An 18,147-nucleotide genomic window follows, 5' to 3' on the forward strand; every position below is an offset into this window, starting at 1 on the left:
TATGGCAATTACTGAGTTTATAGCACATAAATCTGAGTGCTATAACAGCATTCAATGTTAAGAAAGCTGACATCATTTGCTGCTGGCTTTCTGAAAAATATTTCCTTCTTTTTTTTTTACTTTTGTCACCAAAGTGGGATTATAAGACAATGTAACATTTAAAATATAGACTTTGCTACTGTTTTTGTGACCCAAAAAAACATGGCATGACTGCCAGATGTGGTTTGGTCTTGTGATCATTTATAGTGATACAAAAGGTCTCACTACAGTCAGGTTTCCCTTTCATAAAATATAAAGGCTAAAAACTAAATATTGGTGCTGACCTTCCTCTGTAGCAGAATGTCATAACATGTCACTGTCAGTTCAAGATCAGTCATGTTTTGTCTCAAATTAGTCTTGGGTTTTGTCTGGGAGTGAGACAGGAAGTCAAGCTTGCAACAGGTAAATCTGTGCAGTGCACTCTCCATGCCAAACCATAAGAGCACAAAGACTGCATCGCTTTCATTTCACTCTTCTCTCTGCAATGCAGTTCCACCTGCCTTGATGTTGGTTGGGAAGTCTAAGTCCGGTGCCCCTCGTGTTAGTCTTGTGATGAATTTATAGGTTCACCTGACTTTTTCAGATAACCATATGATAATGAATAGGGGGTTTTAAAGTGCAACTATCTATAATTTCTCTCATTATGTGAACAAAAAGTAACGCTCAGGTAAGTAATGCCTTTAACATGTAAGACAGTTGAAAAGATCAGTTACAGTGAACTTAGCATCAAGAAAGCTTATGCCAAAAATGGTTATTGTTTAAAATGACTATGAAGCATATATTTTGGCTTAGTCGGAAACAACAGGACCTAAAAAATGGGAAATGAGTGTCCGCTTTGCATTAAAATCCAAAAGATATGTATTCTCTCATTGTTCAATGATATTATACACTTCCAAAAGTGCACCTTTTTTATTTTTTGAAGTTATTTGTATGTAAATACCTTATGCAAATCTGTGCTTAATATAAAGAGCTGAAAATGTACATGGGTTCTGGCCAGTGACGTGTGGCGTTTCTGTTGTCCTTAGGATGTCCTGCTTCATCTTCGCCCACCTTCTGACCCTCCTGGCTGTCTCCCAGGCCTGGCCACAAGCCTCCCCACTGTCCCAGGACATGGTCAACATCATCAACAAGGCCAATTCCACATGGACGGTAAAATCAACTTGCATTGTTTTGGAAGCATAGCTTCAGTGCTGTGGGTTGGAGGGCGGCTGGTTACTGGTTTGTTCTAGAACTAAGACAGTAAAAATCTCATTTCATCCGCTGTGATCATAGCATAGAGTAGTCCAGTTTGGCCTGATGCTCTGAAAACCATATATATCTATACTCAATGAAGATGTCACATAACACTGGCAAGCGCACCTGTTGAGCATAACTGTTCTCTATTCCTCTTACTCATTTTTAGCGCTTTCATTTTCTTTGTTCTGTCTAGGCCAAGCTAAAATTTGAAAATGTGGAATACACATACATCAAGTCACTCTGCGGAACCATACTGAAGGGACCCAAACTTCCTGACATGTGAGTGACGGATATATTTACCAGTTGGTAGTAACTCTGATAAGAGTACTAAAGATAAATTAATTTATGGATTTATATTATGAATCTCTCATCTTGGCAGGGTGAGATTTGAAGAATTCAGCTTGCCAGATAGTTTCGACTCCAGAGATCAGTGGCCTAACTGCCACACTATCAGTCAGATCCGTGACCAGGGCTCCTGTGGGTCGTGCTGGGTAAGCCATGTCCTGTGAGGTGCAGCCTGTACCCCTGCTTACAAATGCTACCCTCAAAAGAATGGTTTTCTACGTATGTATGTGAATGCATCTGTGTGTGTAATTATAGGCCTTTGGTGCCGTCGAGGCTATGTCGGACCGATTCTGTATCCAAAGCAGTGGCAAGGTCTCCTTGGAGGTCTCCGCAGAGGACCTGCTCTCATGCTGTGATGAGTGTGGGATGGGGTGTGTACTCCACTGACTGAGCTTTTAAAAACCACTCCATACTTGACATGTAGTACGATGCACTGCATAGAACTTGTGATGTTTAAAACCAGTGTTATGAATGGCACCTTCCTCATCTTCCTGTGAGAGGGAAGCTCTAATATTTTTAATCTGGCAGGATGTAATCTTGTTTCATTTCACTGAATGTTTCTGGATCAGTTGTTATGGAGGTTTCCCAGCTGCAGCATGGGACTTCTGGACAAAAAATGGCCTTGTGACAGGAGGACTCTATAACTCTAATGTTGGTGAGTTTTGAGGCTTTCATCTGATAATGTCCTCAAATACTCTGTTCACTCCTTTGATCTTTCGCCCTGCCCCCAACACACACACACACACACACAAGCATGCACACACACAGAGAAAAGAACAGTCAGAGTACTCTAAATTCAGCTGTTGACATTTTTGGTGGAAACAACATTTTTAGATTAAAAATGTGAAAGTGAAACCAGTCAGCACAAATAACCCTTATCTTAAATCATAAGTGACTATCACATAGATGTCAAAGCTGAAACAGCATTTTTCTTCCCTCCATGCAGTTACTTCCTGATTGTCTGTGTGTTGTAGGCTGCAGACCCTACACAATTGCTCCATGTGAGCACCATGTCAATGGCACCCGGCCCCCATGTTCAGGTGAAGAGGACACCCCGGACTGTGTGAAACAGTGCACTGAGGGCTACTCTCCCTCCTATGCTGAAGACAGACACTTTGGTATGAATTCTTGCTCAAAATGGTTGGACATAGTTGTTAATGTACATGAGACCATTTATAAACTGTGAATGAAAGAGATGCAGTTAAAAATTCATCATTGAAAAATTAATAATTAGAAAACATTTGGTATCTATTTACTACATAGAAACATTTTAACTGTATGCACAGTTGCCAAAGTTACTCTCATTTCCAGTTTAAATATTATGTATGTGTATTCCAGCTGCCCCTCCCCACATATAACAACATTATGCAAGGCAACTCTGTCTCCTCCCGCAGGCCAGCGCTCATATAGCATTCCCTCTGACCCCCAGCAGATCATGGCTGAGATATACAAAAATGGCCCAGTTGAAGCAGCCTTCTCCGTCTATGAGGACTTCCTACTTTACAAGACAGGTCTCTCTGATGACCTCACTAATGTTACTCATATGTTTTGGGTCTGGAGGCAACATTTTTTAAAAAGATGTAGTGTTTTGATAACGTTTTCCCAAACAGCAGCACGGTGGCTCCATGCTGAACTCTCTTCAAGGGCGAGTTATCTCAGTATTCATTTCATCTTCCTTCCAAGGCGTGTACCAGCATGTGACAGGTGGATTCCTGGGTGGACATGCCATCAAGATCCTTGGCTGGGGAGAGGAGAATGGCACCCCCTATTGGTTGGCTGCTAACTCCTGGAACACTGACTGGGGAGACAACGGTAAGAAAGGAACATGGTCAGCATCGCATTGCACTGGCAGGCTCCGATTTCATATTCCAATCTCTGTGTGTATTTTTGTTATTTCATTTTTTCCTCTTTTTGTAAATTATCCATTAGGAAAGATACAGTATAAGCTTCAAACTCCCTGTCTTCGAACATGGAAATATTTTTCTCTTGCGCAGGGTACTTTAAGATCCTGAGAGGAAAGAATCACTGTGGCATTGAGGGTGAAATGGTTGCTGGCCTTCCCAAACTATAAGAGGAAACTACTGGTGGACCTGGACAATATGCTCCCTGCAAAAACCTGCTCTCCTGCTCCTTCTGCCACATACAAATGATCTTGATCAAAACGTTAGACAAATCTGAACAATTTAACTGTACAACAGGTTAGACCTAACTGTACCCCACTCCTAAGTTACTTTACAAGGATTGTTGTATTTTTTAAGTTCTTTCCTAAGATTCCAGTTGTTCAATTTATATGATATTAGAAAATACAGTATTCAGTATGATACAACCTTTTTACAGGAAATAAGATCCTTTAAATTACCTTTAAATCTAGATTATGTTAATGAAGTGTACATATTCACTTTGAACAAGTGTCTAGTTACATGATGCTTGTCAGTTAAAAAAATAAATATATAAAACACAAGCATGATATGTATTTCAGAAGCTGATTTATTTGACCCCAGTGCGTTCAGAAATACTCCCATAGACATCAGTGAAAGTATACACTTTATCAGTTATTCTTATTAGTTAGACACTCAGTCAATTGTACGTGCAAACATGCATATTTTTCACTGAGGTTTATCAGGGTTTATCACTTGTAGAGATCCTAATTATATTATGTTATAAACTACCAGTGTGACAAGCTAGCTGGGTGCTGCATGTTAATCACAATTGCAGAAACAAACAAACAAAAAATATTTATTTATTTATAATAATAAATAAATAAATAAATTGTACAATCTGCAATGTCATACCCCAGCTAAAATACTGCTACTGCTTCTATTCGTGTGCAAAACTACTAGTGAATCCGGAGGCTTAAAATGGGAAGGGCAATGATCTGTATCCACACCTGCGGTTGAAGTACAATACAAGACTTATGGAGTGTAAGCTTTTCTATTCACTCAGCGTTAGATCTGGCTAATCTTTATAACTTCATGCTACCCTTCTCCATTTGTATATAAACAGTTGCACTATAAAATGTTACATTTTATGCTTAAGATTTGTAGTCGAAATGTCATGTCATTTCGTTATCAAGACTCAATTCTCGGGCCGCGGCGGTGAGATCGCCGAATCCTAACCCTAGACATATAATGCATATGTAACTACTAATATAACAGCTCCGGTAACAGTATTTTAAAGTTTATTTTTGTAAGTTATAATGAAATTATTATTATTATAATAAGCAACACATTACAACAGGTTTTCCAACTGAAATGAACAGGTATCCAGAAGCATTATCGCTAACGTTTGCTTAGTATGCAATATGTGTTCGGAGCATCAGGCCGAGAGGTGGAGCGTGAAGTAACGGCCTATCATCTTATCAATGTGAAAATAAAATGTTGTTTGCAAACCTGCGCAGTCGACAACGGTACTGCAAGTCTGTTAGAATATTAGCTTAGTTAGCTAACGCTAGCTACTTTATATGCTTCTGTCTTTATATATTGACTTACACTGTAGGGTATTGATGTAGCGACTCTATGGACTATTGTGAACTGGCACTTTGCAACATCCTCTAGAAAAAGAAAGATCAGCCAAGAGGGGTGGAACTTGTTAGCGAAATAATTCATAGCTAGCTAGCCAGCTTACGTCCGATACAAGTGTTTATGATTATGATGATGAGGGAACATTAGAAGATGTAGCTTGTTAGGTGAGTATGATATTGTTCACACTGTCTGTTGATATGTTACCTCTACCGTTGTAATTCGCTAGCTAGAAAATGACAGGTCATCTAACTAACCCAGATAAGCAGTTTCGAGATATGACTTTGCGTGCATTTCTGTTGAAATGTGTGTATTGCTGGCTACCTAGGTAGCTATCAAATATAAGACCATTGTTTGTGGGTATAGCTAGCTAGCCTTTTAACGTTTAACGCTTGCAAGCTGTGTTCGTTAACCTAACTAACGCTAACAAACCTAACTAACTAGCCAGGTATCTTAGCTAGGTTAGGTCGCTAGCTAACGTAGCTAGGTTAGTTAGTTAGATACATGAATAAAAAACAAACTAGCTAGTTAGCAAACTAGTAAGCACATGGCATCCATGGTTTATTATTATTATCATTTTTTATTATTATTATTATTATTATTATTATTATTGTGAGCATTGACAGCTAACTTGGAGTATACTGAGAAATCTAGCTATATAGGTAGCAAACAAGCTAGTTACCTAACAAGCTGGCTAACTAGCTTGGGGAACCTTAGGTGGCTTTGTTATCAAAGATGATTCGTAGGATCTTTACGAAATGTTAGCTAGCTAACTAGCGTTAACGTTATTTTACAGAGGATGCTGAAAAGATGTCCATTGCAACAGCGTTTCTTAAGCTGTCATTTCAGATGTGCCCTACATGTAAAGCTAGCATACGTCTATAGCTAGCTTTATCGTATATTTAGCTATAAGTTATGTCGGGCTCTGAAAGCTGTAGCTAAAAGATGCAAACTTGGTTTGAGACCTGTAGCTACGTTATTATCTAGCTAATGTGCTGCTTGCAGCTATCGTTTGCCTTTTAACATTGCCCTCTCTGAGATGGATACCTTTTTCCTGTTTTGCTTTGGTAGGTAATACGCCTTGGGCATCAGCACCGTTAGGACAGGAGTCGGAACTACATCTGGACCAGGGATCGTCAGACTCTTGAGAGTACTCTTGTCCCTAATGGAGAAAAAGGAGAAAAGGCCCGGCTACTTTGCCAGGTAAACGGACGCAATTAAAAGCAGAGTGAATGGCAAAAATTGATACAGATGTAAAAAGCAAAGCTCAGTATTCATCATCTCACATGAATTTCCCTAGTGGATTTCTCAGATTTTGTATATTTAGATTGTGTGGTGCTAATACTGATGCGCCTGAAAAGTTAGTTGGCTTCCAACATTTTTTTTGGTAGTCTCAAGAATGACCTTTGGCTTAAAATGGCAACTTGCATTAAAGGGATCAATCTTAGATTGTATAAGCACTTTGAGTAAAGTCTCTTTAGTGAAAAGCTGTCATGTGGGTTGTCCCCTAACATAACAATTTATTTTAATGGCGCACTATATTTGTTATAGTGGGTCCAGGTTTAAAAGACACAATAAGCTTTTATTTGGGTGTTTTTATTGGGAGACAAGGGAAAGTGAATGTATGTCAAGTATGTAAAAATTAATTCTTGGAGATCTCGCTGTCATCCTTCTTAAATATGCATTTGGCTAGATTCAAATTTGATGGTAAGCCTGTTGTTTCCTTTGCAGAAATGTTACTGGCTTCAGTTTTATGGCTGCATTTGAAAACGTGACCAATTTTTATAATTACACACAATTTCATTGGAGCACTGGCCTACTCATAGAATTATATATGCACAAGCAAAATTGAGGTTGCTATGTTTTTGTTGTTGCTTTTAATATTATGCACTGCAGGTTCTGCATTTGCTTGCATCATATAAATACATGTTGGCACACAGCAAAGCACCATCAGTCACAAAGGCTGCCAAGTCCTCCTCCAAAAACTTTTACTTGTCCACCTAGCATGCGCTACAGCTTGCTCATTCACTTTCTCGCACGCTCACTCTCACGCCTCTCTCACACGACTCGGTCCGTAGCACGCCCAAACACGCCCTCTCTCCGAAACAGCGGAGAAGCGGAGCCGGGATCATGTTCGCACTGCAGACGGTCAGCGGCTTTGCGGGTGGCAGCAGCTGTGACAACAACAACCGTGGCTGTGGGACCTCAGTCGGCGGGACTGGAAAGGGTAGGACCGGTGCTGCAGACAGCTGCAGCGTCAGTCGTCCCGCAGTGGGAGTTCCACAGTTCTCCGACCCGTTTTGGAGATTTAAAAGCTCTGCCGAACGCAGTGCGCGTGACCGGTGAGATGTCCGCTCTGTGGTCTGCGTATCTGAGAAGGGTGCTCCTTTTCCTCTCGCCACTCTGCTAAGCACGCTTGTGGTTTTAGAAATGGATGAGCAAGTATGAGCATGTTGCTTGTCAGTGTCTGTCAGAGTTTGATGGATGTTTCTAGAAGGTTTGCAGTTATCTACCCTGCTTTGAGGAAGGCTGTTCAATGGGTTTGCATGTGTGGAGGTCTGTCCACAGTGGAGACTTGTACATGAGGTTGTGCAAGCGTGTATTGCCATACTGTATATAACCTGCATATAGACATCTCTCTTAGTCCAGGGCCGGTCTAGCTGTCCTTTACTGAGCCCTTATTTAGGCCCGCAATATTTTAAGCTCCTTTTAATAGTGATGAGGCCTCATTAATTGCCCTATAGTACAGGTATATTTCCTATGAACAGATGAATTAAGGACAGTACTGAGTTGAGCCAGATTGATTGATTGATTTAATATGTTTGATTTGAGATCAGCCAGTAACCCTGCCCACATGCTTTGACCCTTGTTTGCAATTTTGAGATGCTTGAGGGATTTTTTTTTTTTCATACTGGGAAGTTTTTGTATTTGCCTTAGGAGACTGCAATTTGCATTTGTGATTTAAAAAAAAAAAAATTCTGCTTGCCTTACAAGAAGGGAGGGCCTTGCATTCCATACATAGGATTGTCCTTATCTGTATGCTTTTGAAATACAGAGGCTGAGGGCTGAATTTTAGCATCATAGCTGAAAAGCAAGCCTGTCCAGGCTTTCATTGTGTCTCTGGCTTTATTGATTGATTATCCCTCTCCCATTAGAGAGCTCTCATTCCACCCCACGTTTTCTTTTTTAACTCACACCCTCCATCTGTGCTTCATTACTTGGTACATTCCCAAAGATGCCTTACATAATGTCAGTTATTTATTTGGTCCCCCTCTTGCTGCACCTATTTTTCCAACTCCTCTACAGCTCTTTTTCCTTCTTGGCTCTCAGTAGGCAGTTGGATTTCATCTTTGCACCCCTGAGAAGTGAAGCGGAGAAAAACTATCATTTGCAGTTTGCGAATGAGTAATGGGGATGATATCAGCTGTTAGTCAAGAATTGGAGAGTGAAAGAGGAAGTGTGTAGGATGGTGTGAAACCGGACTTTTCAGTGTAAATCACCGTGGTTGGAGCACATCCGAGAGTTCACTTTTTGTTTCTAAGCAGAGTTTAAAACATGCATTGTGTTGTGTCATGCTGCGACACTTAGGCTGAAGAAGAGGCGTCAGCTGAGACAGAGCCAATCAGAGAAGGCCGTGACTGAGGAGAGCCACTTGGAGCCAGACTCGAAGGGACCAATCATCTGTGCGCCTGCTCCTGCCAAACAGCGTCAGAGCAACAACCCAGAAGGGGACAAGTCCAGCAATACTGAGAGAACTTTGAGGGGGGGATCAGGTAAGACTGTTAGGGTGCTTCTCATGAAAATTCCCTGCATACAGTACTTCTTTTCAATGACATGTTTGATAAGGAACAGAGGTGATGGTACACTGTATAGTGAGTCAGTTAATGTTGGCAACAGCCAAGCACGTGCAAGTTTAAAATAAATAAATAAATTTAAAAAAAAATAAAAAAAAATAAAAACCACTTCCAGATTTGTTTGCTGAGCAAGGATAAAATAGACCACGTTACCAAGTATAGGGTAGAGTCTTGTTTGTGAAGGAAGTTATATAACCAGGCTTCTGCTTGTCCAGCCAGAAATCTGCCATGTTTAACATGATTCAACAAATTTAGCTCTTTTTCTTACTCTTTTAAAACATTGGGAAGATTTAAAGCAGTTTTTAAAAGCTCCAAGAAGACAGTCCAAGACAGGTTTTTCTTGAAAATACCAGTACTTTTTTTTTTTTTTTTCATTGCTTTATTGATTATGCTGGGTTTTTTGTTTTTGTTTGTTGGTCCTTGTCTTCTTTTGTCATAGTCGTGTCCTGGTGTCTGTGTCCTATTGTACTGCGTGTGTCTGCAGTCAGTTGCGGAAGCCTCTCGCACAGCTGTTATTGAACTACAACATAAAAGCTCATCTGGTGCTGAGCTGGCCCACGGTTACATTATTGAGTGGCTGGTACTGCCGGACTCTATTAACACATCAGTTCTGTAAATGCATCAGCCATTTGCCTGGACTGGTTCTAATTTATATTAAAAAATATTTTTGACACAGTAAGAGAAAATTATAGGGCTGTTTTTCTGGATATCATGTATTAAGCCTGCTATTGGAGCCAGTGCTGAATCACCATTGAAGGTTCTAGTCTAGGTTTATGCTTTAATCTAGGTCTGGGAAACTGGCCCATTTTTGGACTGAACTTCACATAACCTCTGACAGTTTTTTTAAACAGCGCAGTGAAGCTCAGACCTGTCATCTTTCCTAATTAAAATGAGTTGTATGAAATGAACCGCAAAGATAAGGAAGCTATTTTATGGCCTAGCGTGTAGGAACACTGTATACTTTAATACATGGTTCTAAGCAAGCAAACAGTTTCACTTGCGTGGTGAATCCTGTTATTATATAGCAATGTGGTCTTTCTTAAACTTTATTCGTCATCATGGAAAAAGTTTAAGACACATCAAAGCAAAAACAACTGAACATGGGCAACTTTTTATTTTTTTTAATTTACGATAAGTGCTCAGATTCCAGGAATTCGGGGATATGAAAGATAGTGAAGGGATTTAAACCACACAATGCAAAACTCTTCCAAATGTTCTCTGAACCTATTAATCATAGAAACAAGCTCTTTAGGTTTTAGTTTTTTGATAACCGCTTAACAGAAAAGCTGTAATCATAAATATATATATATATATATATATATATATATATATATATATATATAATTTTTTTTAATATATATATATGTGTGTGTGTGTATATATATATAGAGAGAGAGAGAGTGAGTGTGTGGCAGCATTTTTCAACTTCATTTCTGTCTACTGCACCTGTACACAGATGTACCCAGTGGTCATTTTCAAAGGACAATATTTTGGAAATGTCTTCCTCTTAGGGAAAATGAAGCACCCTTAGAGTGGAAACCTAGGGACAGTTGGTGGGGAAAGTCAATTAAGTTTATCAGAGATTGGACTACTCTTTCAGAGGCAAGAATCTGTGGTAATACGTTACTGCTAGCTTACTGTAAAACAAGGTTTTCTCCTGATCCCACATGGGTGCCACAAACCTTAGGGAAATCAGGAAAACAAAGTAACTGCCTTTGTTTTGTTTTGTTTTTTATAGAAAACTGGCTTCAGTTTTCAAAAGTTAGATTCCATTGTTAGGCTATGGTTTTTAATTCTTCTTTATCTTCATTATATTTTAAGCCTATGTTGACAGAACTCAACTACTGTCCATACGTCTCCATGATGAGTGAGTTTCCAGTCAATGGGTTTTCTGTCCTTTTCCATGTGCAAAAATATTACATGGTAATCGACCATATGCTTACAGATGCAGTAGGTAGAGATCATGTTGGAAAAACTGCATGCACATCATGATTAAATTAAATCTTAATTACATTTATAATGCTGCCAACTGTGTTGTGTCTATTTGTTTCTCAGACGACAACCGCAAATCCAATGGGCAGGACAAGAAAGAGAAGAGAAAGCCACCGGGTACTGTGGAGTACACTGTGAGTTTTTTTTTCTCCTTTAAGGTGTGAATGTGAAAACATCTTTTGTAAACACAGATTCCTTTTTTTATATTAATAAATGTTTATTTATTAATGCAATCAAGATGCATATTTATATTATAGAAAAAGTGTAACAAAATAACAGAAGCATGTTAAGAATTAGCACATTTTAGAATACCGTCTACATTGGAACAATGTTGGCAAACTTCAGTAAGAGGAACGTGATACCAGTTAAGAATAACGGATTCAGATTTGCAGTCACAATGTGATTATTGCCTAGTTGTTCAAATCTGATTGTGTGTATGTGGGCAGGTTTGCATGTTTGCAGTTCAGAGTCAGTGGAAGAAAATTAGATTTAACCTCAAATCCATTCATACTAGTTTGATGTGGGAACTGAAATATTGATTAATATTTCCCATTTAATCGATACATGCTTTAGAAAAGAAAATAGCAAGTGCATATGTGTGAGTCCATAGGTGGGCCCTAAGGACACACTGAATGGCATTTCACTAAAGTTTAACATCACACCAAACAAACTAGTGCAGCTGAACCGGCTCTTCTCTCGCAGTGTTGTCCCTGGACAGGTAGGCATCTCTGTCCTGAGGCCCTGGACCCTCCCTCACAACATATCTCTGTCTGTTTCCTATTTGGAAGTTCATTAATGAACCCTTAATTTTTGGTCCTGTGGTGGTTTGCTGATGTCAGCGTCCCCAAATGTGACCCTTGAATTTCTGCTGAATTGATCTTTTACAGAAACTGTTTGTGCCTGATGTGGGCCAGTTGGAGACTGACGGCGCTGCCAACGCTTCACCCAATTTGGTCAATCTGCATTCCCATAAAGAGTCACTGGTAGAACCACTCTAACAGGCTTCTGATCCTTCATAAGCAATTGTGCCCTCTCATAACAATTCACCTTCCATCTACTGTGCTGAATTGAATCTTTGACAGCGAGTTTCCTGGATTTCTGTCTTCTTTGAAACCCTCCACCCTTCCCCACAATACGTGTGTTGTAGGACGGTAAATTGAGCTGCAGGTCTGGCATAGCCCGACACAGGGAGCTCTCTCCTCCATCCGAAGACGAGAGCCCTGCCACTGTCAAATTCCTCAAGATGAGCTGCAAGTACTTCACAGATGGCATGGTGAGGAACCGGAGTTAACATTTATCAGGAATTAGTCATTGAGTTGAGTTACATATGATCCTCCAGTCATGTGGATCGTTTCTGTGACTGCACATTAATCTAAATGTAAAGTAAATGTCTAAACAAATGTGTCATTTTGAGAGAAAAGTGTTGAATATGGGTGTTCTGGAGCACTTTTGTTGAATCTGGCCCTCGCTGTGTAGGGTTTAAATCTGTTATTTTGATTCATTTGGTAGCGCGTCTACCTTTTGATCTGTGGACTACGAATCTTGTCCAGCATGGTTGTTTCACCGACTGCCTTGATTTACAGTCCCAACTGCTGTTATTCCTTGATATAAACAGGGAGTGGTGGGTGGCGTGATGATTGTGACACCCAACAACATCATGTTCGACCCACACAAGTCGGACCCGCTCGTGATCGAGCATGGCTGCGAGGAATACGGCCTCATCTGCCCCATGGAGGAGGTTCTGTCCGTTGCCCTGTACGACGACGTGTCCCGCATGAAGCTCAAAGACGCACTGCCATCGTAAGCAGCGACTGCTTCTCTGACCCTCCTGGCGCACTTGTTTCAACTAGGGCTGTACAATATATCATTTGTTAATCGTTATTGCGATGTTGACTTGGCAATACCAGCTTTTTCATTGTGCCAAGCACATTACTGTTATTGCCAGGTTTCTTCATTTCACTCTCCCCACGCATCGCCTCTCTACGATCACCATTAGTTGAAGTCACACATGCCTCTTGCCATGTATTATGATTGTTTTTATGATTTCTTATCTGTAATTTGTCATCATCCTCAGTTTACTATGTTTTTAAGTTCTTATATTTCCTACATTTTGTTTGTTTTCCTGAGTTTACAATTTGGTTCTCCTAAGTTTGCCCTTCATTTTTAAGTTCTCTTTTGTTTTGTTTCTCTCTCTTAATTTTCCCATCACCCTCACATGATGGCCCCTGTTTCCACGGTAGCGACATACCTCAGGATCTGTGTCCATTATACAGGCCAGGTGAGTGGGTGGAGCTTCCATCTGAACAAGACCTGAACCCTTTCAGCCGCTACGAGACCCTTGGGCAACCCAGCCGTCCAATTATATTAGACGACATTGACGCAGCAGATTCAGAGACAGTAGAGTGCCACCCTGCCGACAAGTCACCATCCGATGAAGGCTTCACAGAGCTGGAGCTCCTGCAGAATGACTCCAGCACAGAGAACGGCAACGCAGAGACATTTCTCAGCAGGCCCGAGACTGCTGACACTGGCTGCCTTGACCTGGGAGGTTCACAGGAAATGAGTGACTGTGAGAAAGCAAATGTGAGTGGACAGCCCCTTTTGGATCAGAGCACAGAGGGCGTCGTGGCTTGTGACGTGGACCAGGAAGAAAAGGAGGATGAAGGACTTCACAGTCATACCACTAATGAGACTGCTGAGCTGGCCTTTGATGGGGATAGACTGCTGCCTGCTGGGACTGGACCTGGTCAAACTGTACGCAGTCTTGATGTAGCAGATGAGGTGAATAAGACTGGGACTGAGATTCTCACTAGTGATGCTTCTCTAGTGGAAGCAGCAGGTACAGACCAGAATGGGAAGGTAAGCCCTGGTGATGCCACTGGGGATTTTGGGAATGGTGGTTCTTCTGGGCCAAGCCACAAAGCAGACACAGAGACAATGAGGGAACCAAATTTGGAAAGAGAGCAGATCAAGAAGGAGATAGAAAGACAAGCTGAAGAAACAGAAATGAAGTCATGGCTGTTGAAAAGAATGCAGGGACCAATTGAAGGTAAGGGTTTATGACTACCAGCTTATGAAACAGTTGTGTGTTATCGGATATTTCTCACCACCTACATTTGATAAAATGCCAGTTTTTACTGCTCTGAACTGCCATAAATGAGACAGCAGGCACCAATATAGAACAGCCGCCGTGCTCTTCACCTGGCAGAGGCTGACGGTCTCACTGGGAAAACAAACAATGAGCAGAGACACTTGTGTCATGCTGGAAATATGGCTTGGGCACAGTCAACATGATTACACCTTTTGTTTTCTTCTTGATGCAGGCCACCTCCTAAACCTCATATGTTATCCACTGATTTACTGCTTTTCCTTTAGCTGATTCATGTGTATAGATTCTGCAGGGTGTCACTCCGCAAAAGTGAGAAAATGGCTAATACAAACAACACTCCAGTCATGGGTGGTGGTGTTAACTGCAAGATCTGTGGTTTCAGAAAATATAAAAGACTTTTTAAATTAACATTATCTTCATTATTTTAAAAAATGGCTAACTTGTTTTCTGCACCCCAAACACCATTATTTGACTGCATTGGCTTTTTCTGGCACTGTAATCTTTTGCTAACTGAGAGAGGTAAAAATTCATACCAGTGTTCACTTAGGAATTGGACAGGCGTAGATGTGAACAACCATTTGTGTGTGTTCTTCCTGCAGATATGCTGCTCTCCACAGAGGAGAAGAGCAAGAATCCTCCCATGTTCCTGTGCTTCAAAGTCGGGAAGCCCATGAGGAAATCCTTTGCTTCTGGTCGAACCTCTAGCCCTGCCCACTCCTTTGGGGCCAGAGGAAAGCAGCCAGAGTACTGGTTTGCAGTACCACAGGAAAGGTAGTTGTGTGAGGGGGGGAGTAAGAGTGATACTAAGAGTTCATTTTGAGTTTCTATTTCCCCTTTACTGTTCTGTCCTGCTCTCCTCAGGGTGGACCACCTTTACTCATTCTTCATCCAGTGGTCTCCTGACGCCTATGGGAAAGATGCTCAGGAGCAGGGCTTTGTGGTTGTTGAGAAAGATGAGCTCAACATGATAGACAACTTCTTCAGTGACCCAATGCCCCGGAGCTGGGAGGTGAATGGCCGTAGTCGGGTCTGGGGATGGGGGGGATGGATTTTGAGTAACATACTGTGTACCATTACTGGGTTAAACTAAAAGTTGAGCTGGTAAAATCTCTCGTCAGATCATCACAATCAATGAAGCAAAGAGGAGACAGAGCTTCTGCAGCTACGAAGAAGAGGAGCCACTGGACATGCTGTCTGTCCTGACGGAACCCAGTACACTCCTTGAGGACACACACGTAGAGAAGGTTCTGCACACAAACACCCCCAAAAAGCCACTGAATATGCTGTCCGTTCTGACAGAACCCACACAGGCGACACACAGGTCTAGTGTCACTTATCCATATGCTTTTACGATGTTAAAGACCTGTTCGTATAATAGTTGTAGGGAGCAGTGAGGCATGTTGTACTGCAGGGGGAGCAATATGCTTAGTTTTTCCAGGAGTCATGACCATCTCATCATCAGTAGTAGGTTTCCCAAAACAGCCATAACACCAAGTACTTCGTAATCTCGTTCTAATCTCAAACATTCTTAAATTTACCGGCAATTCTAGAAACCTTTCATAACTAATGTAATAACATACTCAGACCCATTTTTGTCTGCCAAGTTCATCAATCGCTGACAATTATTAGGGAATGCCCCCCAGAGCAGTAGATGGATTTAATCCCACCAGCTGGAGGATGAATGTCACGTTTACTTTTCTTCACTGTGTTGTCTCAACATAACTCGGTGATGACATATCTGTGTTTTTTATTCTATGTTTTGGTTACTTGCCTTAGGCTGACTCTGTGACTTGTACTTGCTGTTGTTCCAACTGTTAAAATATTTGTCTCACTGTTCATGTTGTGGTTATAAGCTCATGGGTAGATGCATTTAGGAGGACAAATGGTGAGTGAAGTGCTGGCTCCCAGCATAAAAATGAATAAGGAGTCATTTAAGGAGCCACTCTCCTAAATGATCTAATTCTGTACACATTACCTGTCACGCGGTGGCCTGCCTGTGACCCTTCTGTGACCTCTCTAGCTGGCCGCTCGGCTACCAGCCCGGGTTCAAGGGTATCCATGGCGATTGGCCTACAGCACAGTGGTGCATGGGACCAGTCTGAAGACTCTCTACAGGAACCTGGGGGAGCTGGACTGCCCTGTGCTGCTGGTCATTAAAGACATGGATGACCAGGTACACAAACATGACACCTTCTGCAGCTCGAAGCCTTCAAGGTTTCTACTGCACATTGTATGAGACAGAGCAATAATGCTGATTGATTGGCTGTGTATTGGCTGTATTCAACAGACATGCGTAATGAGCTGGGTGACCTTTTGTAATAAAATCTAATACCGCTGTTTATCTCGTGGGTGTGTGTGTGTGCTTGCTTGCTTTTTCCCCCTTATAGGTTTATGGAGCATTTTCCACTCATCCATTCAGAGTTAGTGAGCACTATTATGGCACAGGGGAAACCTTCCTGTACACGTTCAACCCTGAGATTAAGGTGGGTGTGTGGGTGTGTGCCTGAAAGAGCCAGAGCCTCTGCCGATCGAATGCACTGGTCTGAGTTAAACAAGGGGTGGGTGTAGGTGTATGTGAAGTTTCAAAGATGAATTGTGGCTCAGTAAACACAAAATGTAATATTTAATTTAAAAAAGGTTATCCACATACTTCAAATAAAACGAGCACGTTGTTAAAAAGTTAATAAATGGCCATCATAATATGAGACATAATTGATTAAAATTTGAAATGAAATTAGAAAACAGAATTCTAATATACATGTTTTTATTGTAAAGGTGTTCCGCTGGACTGGCGAAAATTCATACTTTGTGAAAGGAAACTTGGACTCTCTCCAGATAGGAGGTGGTGGGTAAGTTGAAGGGTTTTATTACTTTGATTAAACTGCTAAATTGGTCTATGTGGGTCTGTCATCTGGTGTGTGTTTTTAGGGGTCACCTGGGCCTGTGGTTGGATGCAGACCTGTACCACGGCACAACCTCCAAATGCTCCACCTTTAACAACCAACCGCTGTCCTCACAACAGGACTTCACCATCCAAAACCTAGAGGTCTGGGCCTTCGAGTGACGGCCCTGACACTGCCGTATACATAAACACCCACACATACTGTGACTAATATATATAAACACTTGCGTCCAGCTCACAGCAAGTAATATAACATTTTCAAGATGTGCGCTACGCCACCTCTTTATATTGATGCGGCTGGTTTTGTGGAGATTGATTGTTCCCAGTGGGGTTCAGTGGGCACTAGTTTTGACACCGAGCCTGACCTGTACAAGTTTATCACATTACACAGTTAAACTTGACAGTACTTGACTGCTTTATATGTTTAATACTGGCCTAAGCTGCTGTTTTGTGTTGGTCCAAGCTCATCTAGACTGACCAGGAGGGAAAGAGAGAAGCAGGCTTCTGTCTGTGCCTGCTCCAGTCTGCCTTAACCACGCACACCACCCACAATGTATCCCAGCATGCAACAGTGTACGCGAGCACTGCAGAAATAGAACCACTCTTCATATAGCTGGGACAACAGAGGCTGTGTGTATCATACTACCTTGGCATGAGCGCTTGATGATCTATATGGAATTTTGGTGCACAATCCTGTGGGTTGGTCCGGCAGGGATGACACGGTTGTTTACGAAAGGAAGAGGAGAGCAGGGTGAGGAAACGTGGCACTTTTGTTCAGAGAGAGCGAGCGGCTTGCTGCCATCCATATGAAACACATTCCATTTGAGACAAAGGGAAACAAAAAAAAAAAAAAAAAAAAAAACTGTCTTGACCAAAGCATTTTATTTACATGGTCTTCATGTAAATTAATTTTATACTGTTTTGTTTGTTTTGTCTTGATTTTTGTTTTTGTTTTGTGGTTGTTTTTGTTGTTGTTTTTTTTTTGTCATTTATTGTTGTTGAATATAATTCTTTATATGTGGAATATTGTACATTCTTGAGATTTATTGGTTTTGTTTTGTGTGGTTTTTTTTGTTTGTTTGTTTGGGGTTTTTTTGTTTTTTTTGCTCGTTTGTTTGTTCTGCTTTTTTAGGGCCTTATTTGGTCGACATT

General features: G+C 41.2%; 2 protein-coding genes across 5 annotated transcripts; both read left to right on the forward strand.

Moving 5' to 3' along the window:
- The first annotated feature begins 578 nt into the window (after positions 1 to 578).
- On the forward strand, positions 579 to 4,046 carry ctsbb (cathepsin Bb). Its single transcript, XM_027001086.2, has 10 exons — positions 579 to 706; positions 1,065 to 1,188; positions 1,469 to 1,554; positions 1,655 to 1,766; positions 1,876 to 1,991; positions 2,190 to 2,275; positions 2,595 to 2,738; positions 3,015 to 3,131; positions 3,304 to 3,432; positions 3,615 to 4,046. Exons 2-10 carry the CDS (start codon positions 1,066 to 1,068, stop codon positions 3,689 to 3,691), a joined length of 990 nt encoding a protein of 329 aa, XP_026856887.1. The 5' UTR covers positions 579 to 706; position 1,065; the 3' UTR covers positions 3,692 to 4,046.
- Positions 4,047 to 4,466: 420 nt separating this feature from the next.
- On the forward strand, positions 4,467 to 17,886 carry LOC113571941 (nuclear receptor coactivator 7). Of its 4 annotated transcripts, none has more exons than XM_027001182.2 (16): positions 4,467 to 4,541; positions 6,210 to 6,341; positions 8,727 to 8,911; positions 11,048 to 11,118; positions 11,595 to 11,702; positions 11,872 to 11,967; positions 12,132 to 12,257; positions 12,600 to 12,784; positions 13,225 to 14,033; positions 14,693 to 14,864; positions 14,955 to 15,102; positions 15,212 to 15,337; positions 16,114 to 16,266; positions 16,481 to 16,576; positions 16,869 to 16,942; positions 17,022 to 17,886. In XM_027001182.2, the coding sequence occupies exons 2-16, from the start codon at positions 6,304 to 6,306 to the stop codon at positions 17,155 to 17,157; spliced, it is 2,523 nt and encodes an 840-aa protein (XP_026856983.2). In that variant the 5' UTR covers positions 4,467 to 4,541; positions 6,210 to 6,303; the 3' UTR covers positions 17,158 to 17,886. The 4 variants fall into 4 exon arrangements, with proteins under 4 accessions (XP_026856983.2, XP_026856975.2, XP_026856990.2 ...); XM_027001174.2 differs by lacking the exon at positions 4,467 to 4,541 and adding an exon at positions 4,976 to 5,305; XM_027001189.2 differs by lacking the exon at positions 4,467 to 4,541 and adding an exon at positions 4,976 to 5,305 and having other exon boundaries at positions 11,872 to 11,937.
- The last annotated feature ends 261 nt before the right edge of the window (positions 17,887 to 18,147 follow it).

This window comes from Electrophorus electricus, chromosome 8 (genome assembly GCF_013358815.1).
Source record: "Electrophorus electricus isolate fEleEle1 chromosome 8, fEleEle1.pri, whole genome shotgun sequence".
Classification (NCBI taxonomy): Eukaryota; Metazoa; Chordata; class Actinopteri; order Gymnotiformes; family Gymnotidae; genus Electrophorus; species Electrophorus electricus.

Coding starts and splice junctions, on each gene's coding strand:
- ctsbb (XM_027001086.2), top strand. CDS start 1,066: ATGTCCTGCTTCATCTTCGCCCACCTTCTGACCCTCCTGGCTGTCTCC. Junction 1,189..1,468: donor AGGCCAATTCCACATGGACG/GTAAAATCAACT, acceptor TGTTCTGTCTAG/GCCAAGCTAAAATTTGAAAA. Junction 3,433..3,614: donor CACTGACTGGGGAGACAACG/GTAAGAAAGGAA, acceptor TCTCTTGCGCAG/GGTACTTTAAGATCCTGAGA.
- LOC113571941 (XM_027001182.2), top strand. CDS start 6,304: ATGGAGAAAAAGGAGAAAAGGCCCGGCTACTTTGCCAG. Junction 11,703..11,871: donor GCAGTGTTGTCCCTGGACAG/GTAGGCATCTCT, acceptor GATCTTTTACAG/AAACTGTTTGTGCCTGATGT. Junction 11,968..12,131: donor ATTCCCATAAAGAGTCACTG/GTAGAACCACTC, acceptor CGTGTGTTGTAG/GACGGTAAATTGAGCTGCAG.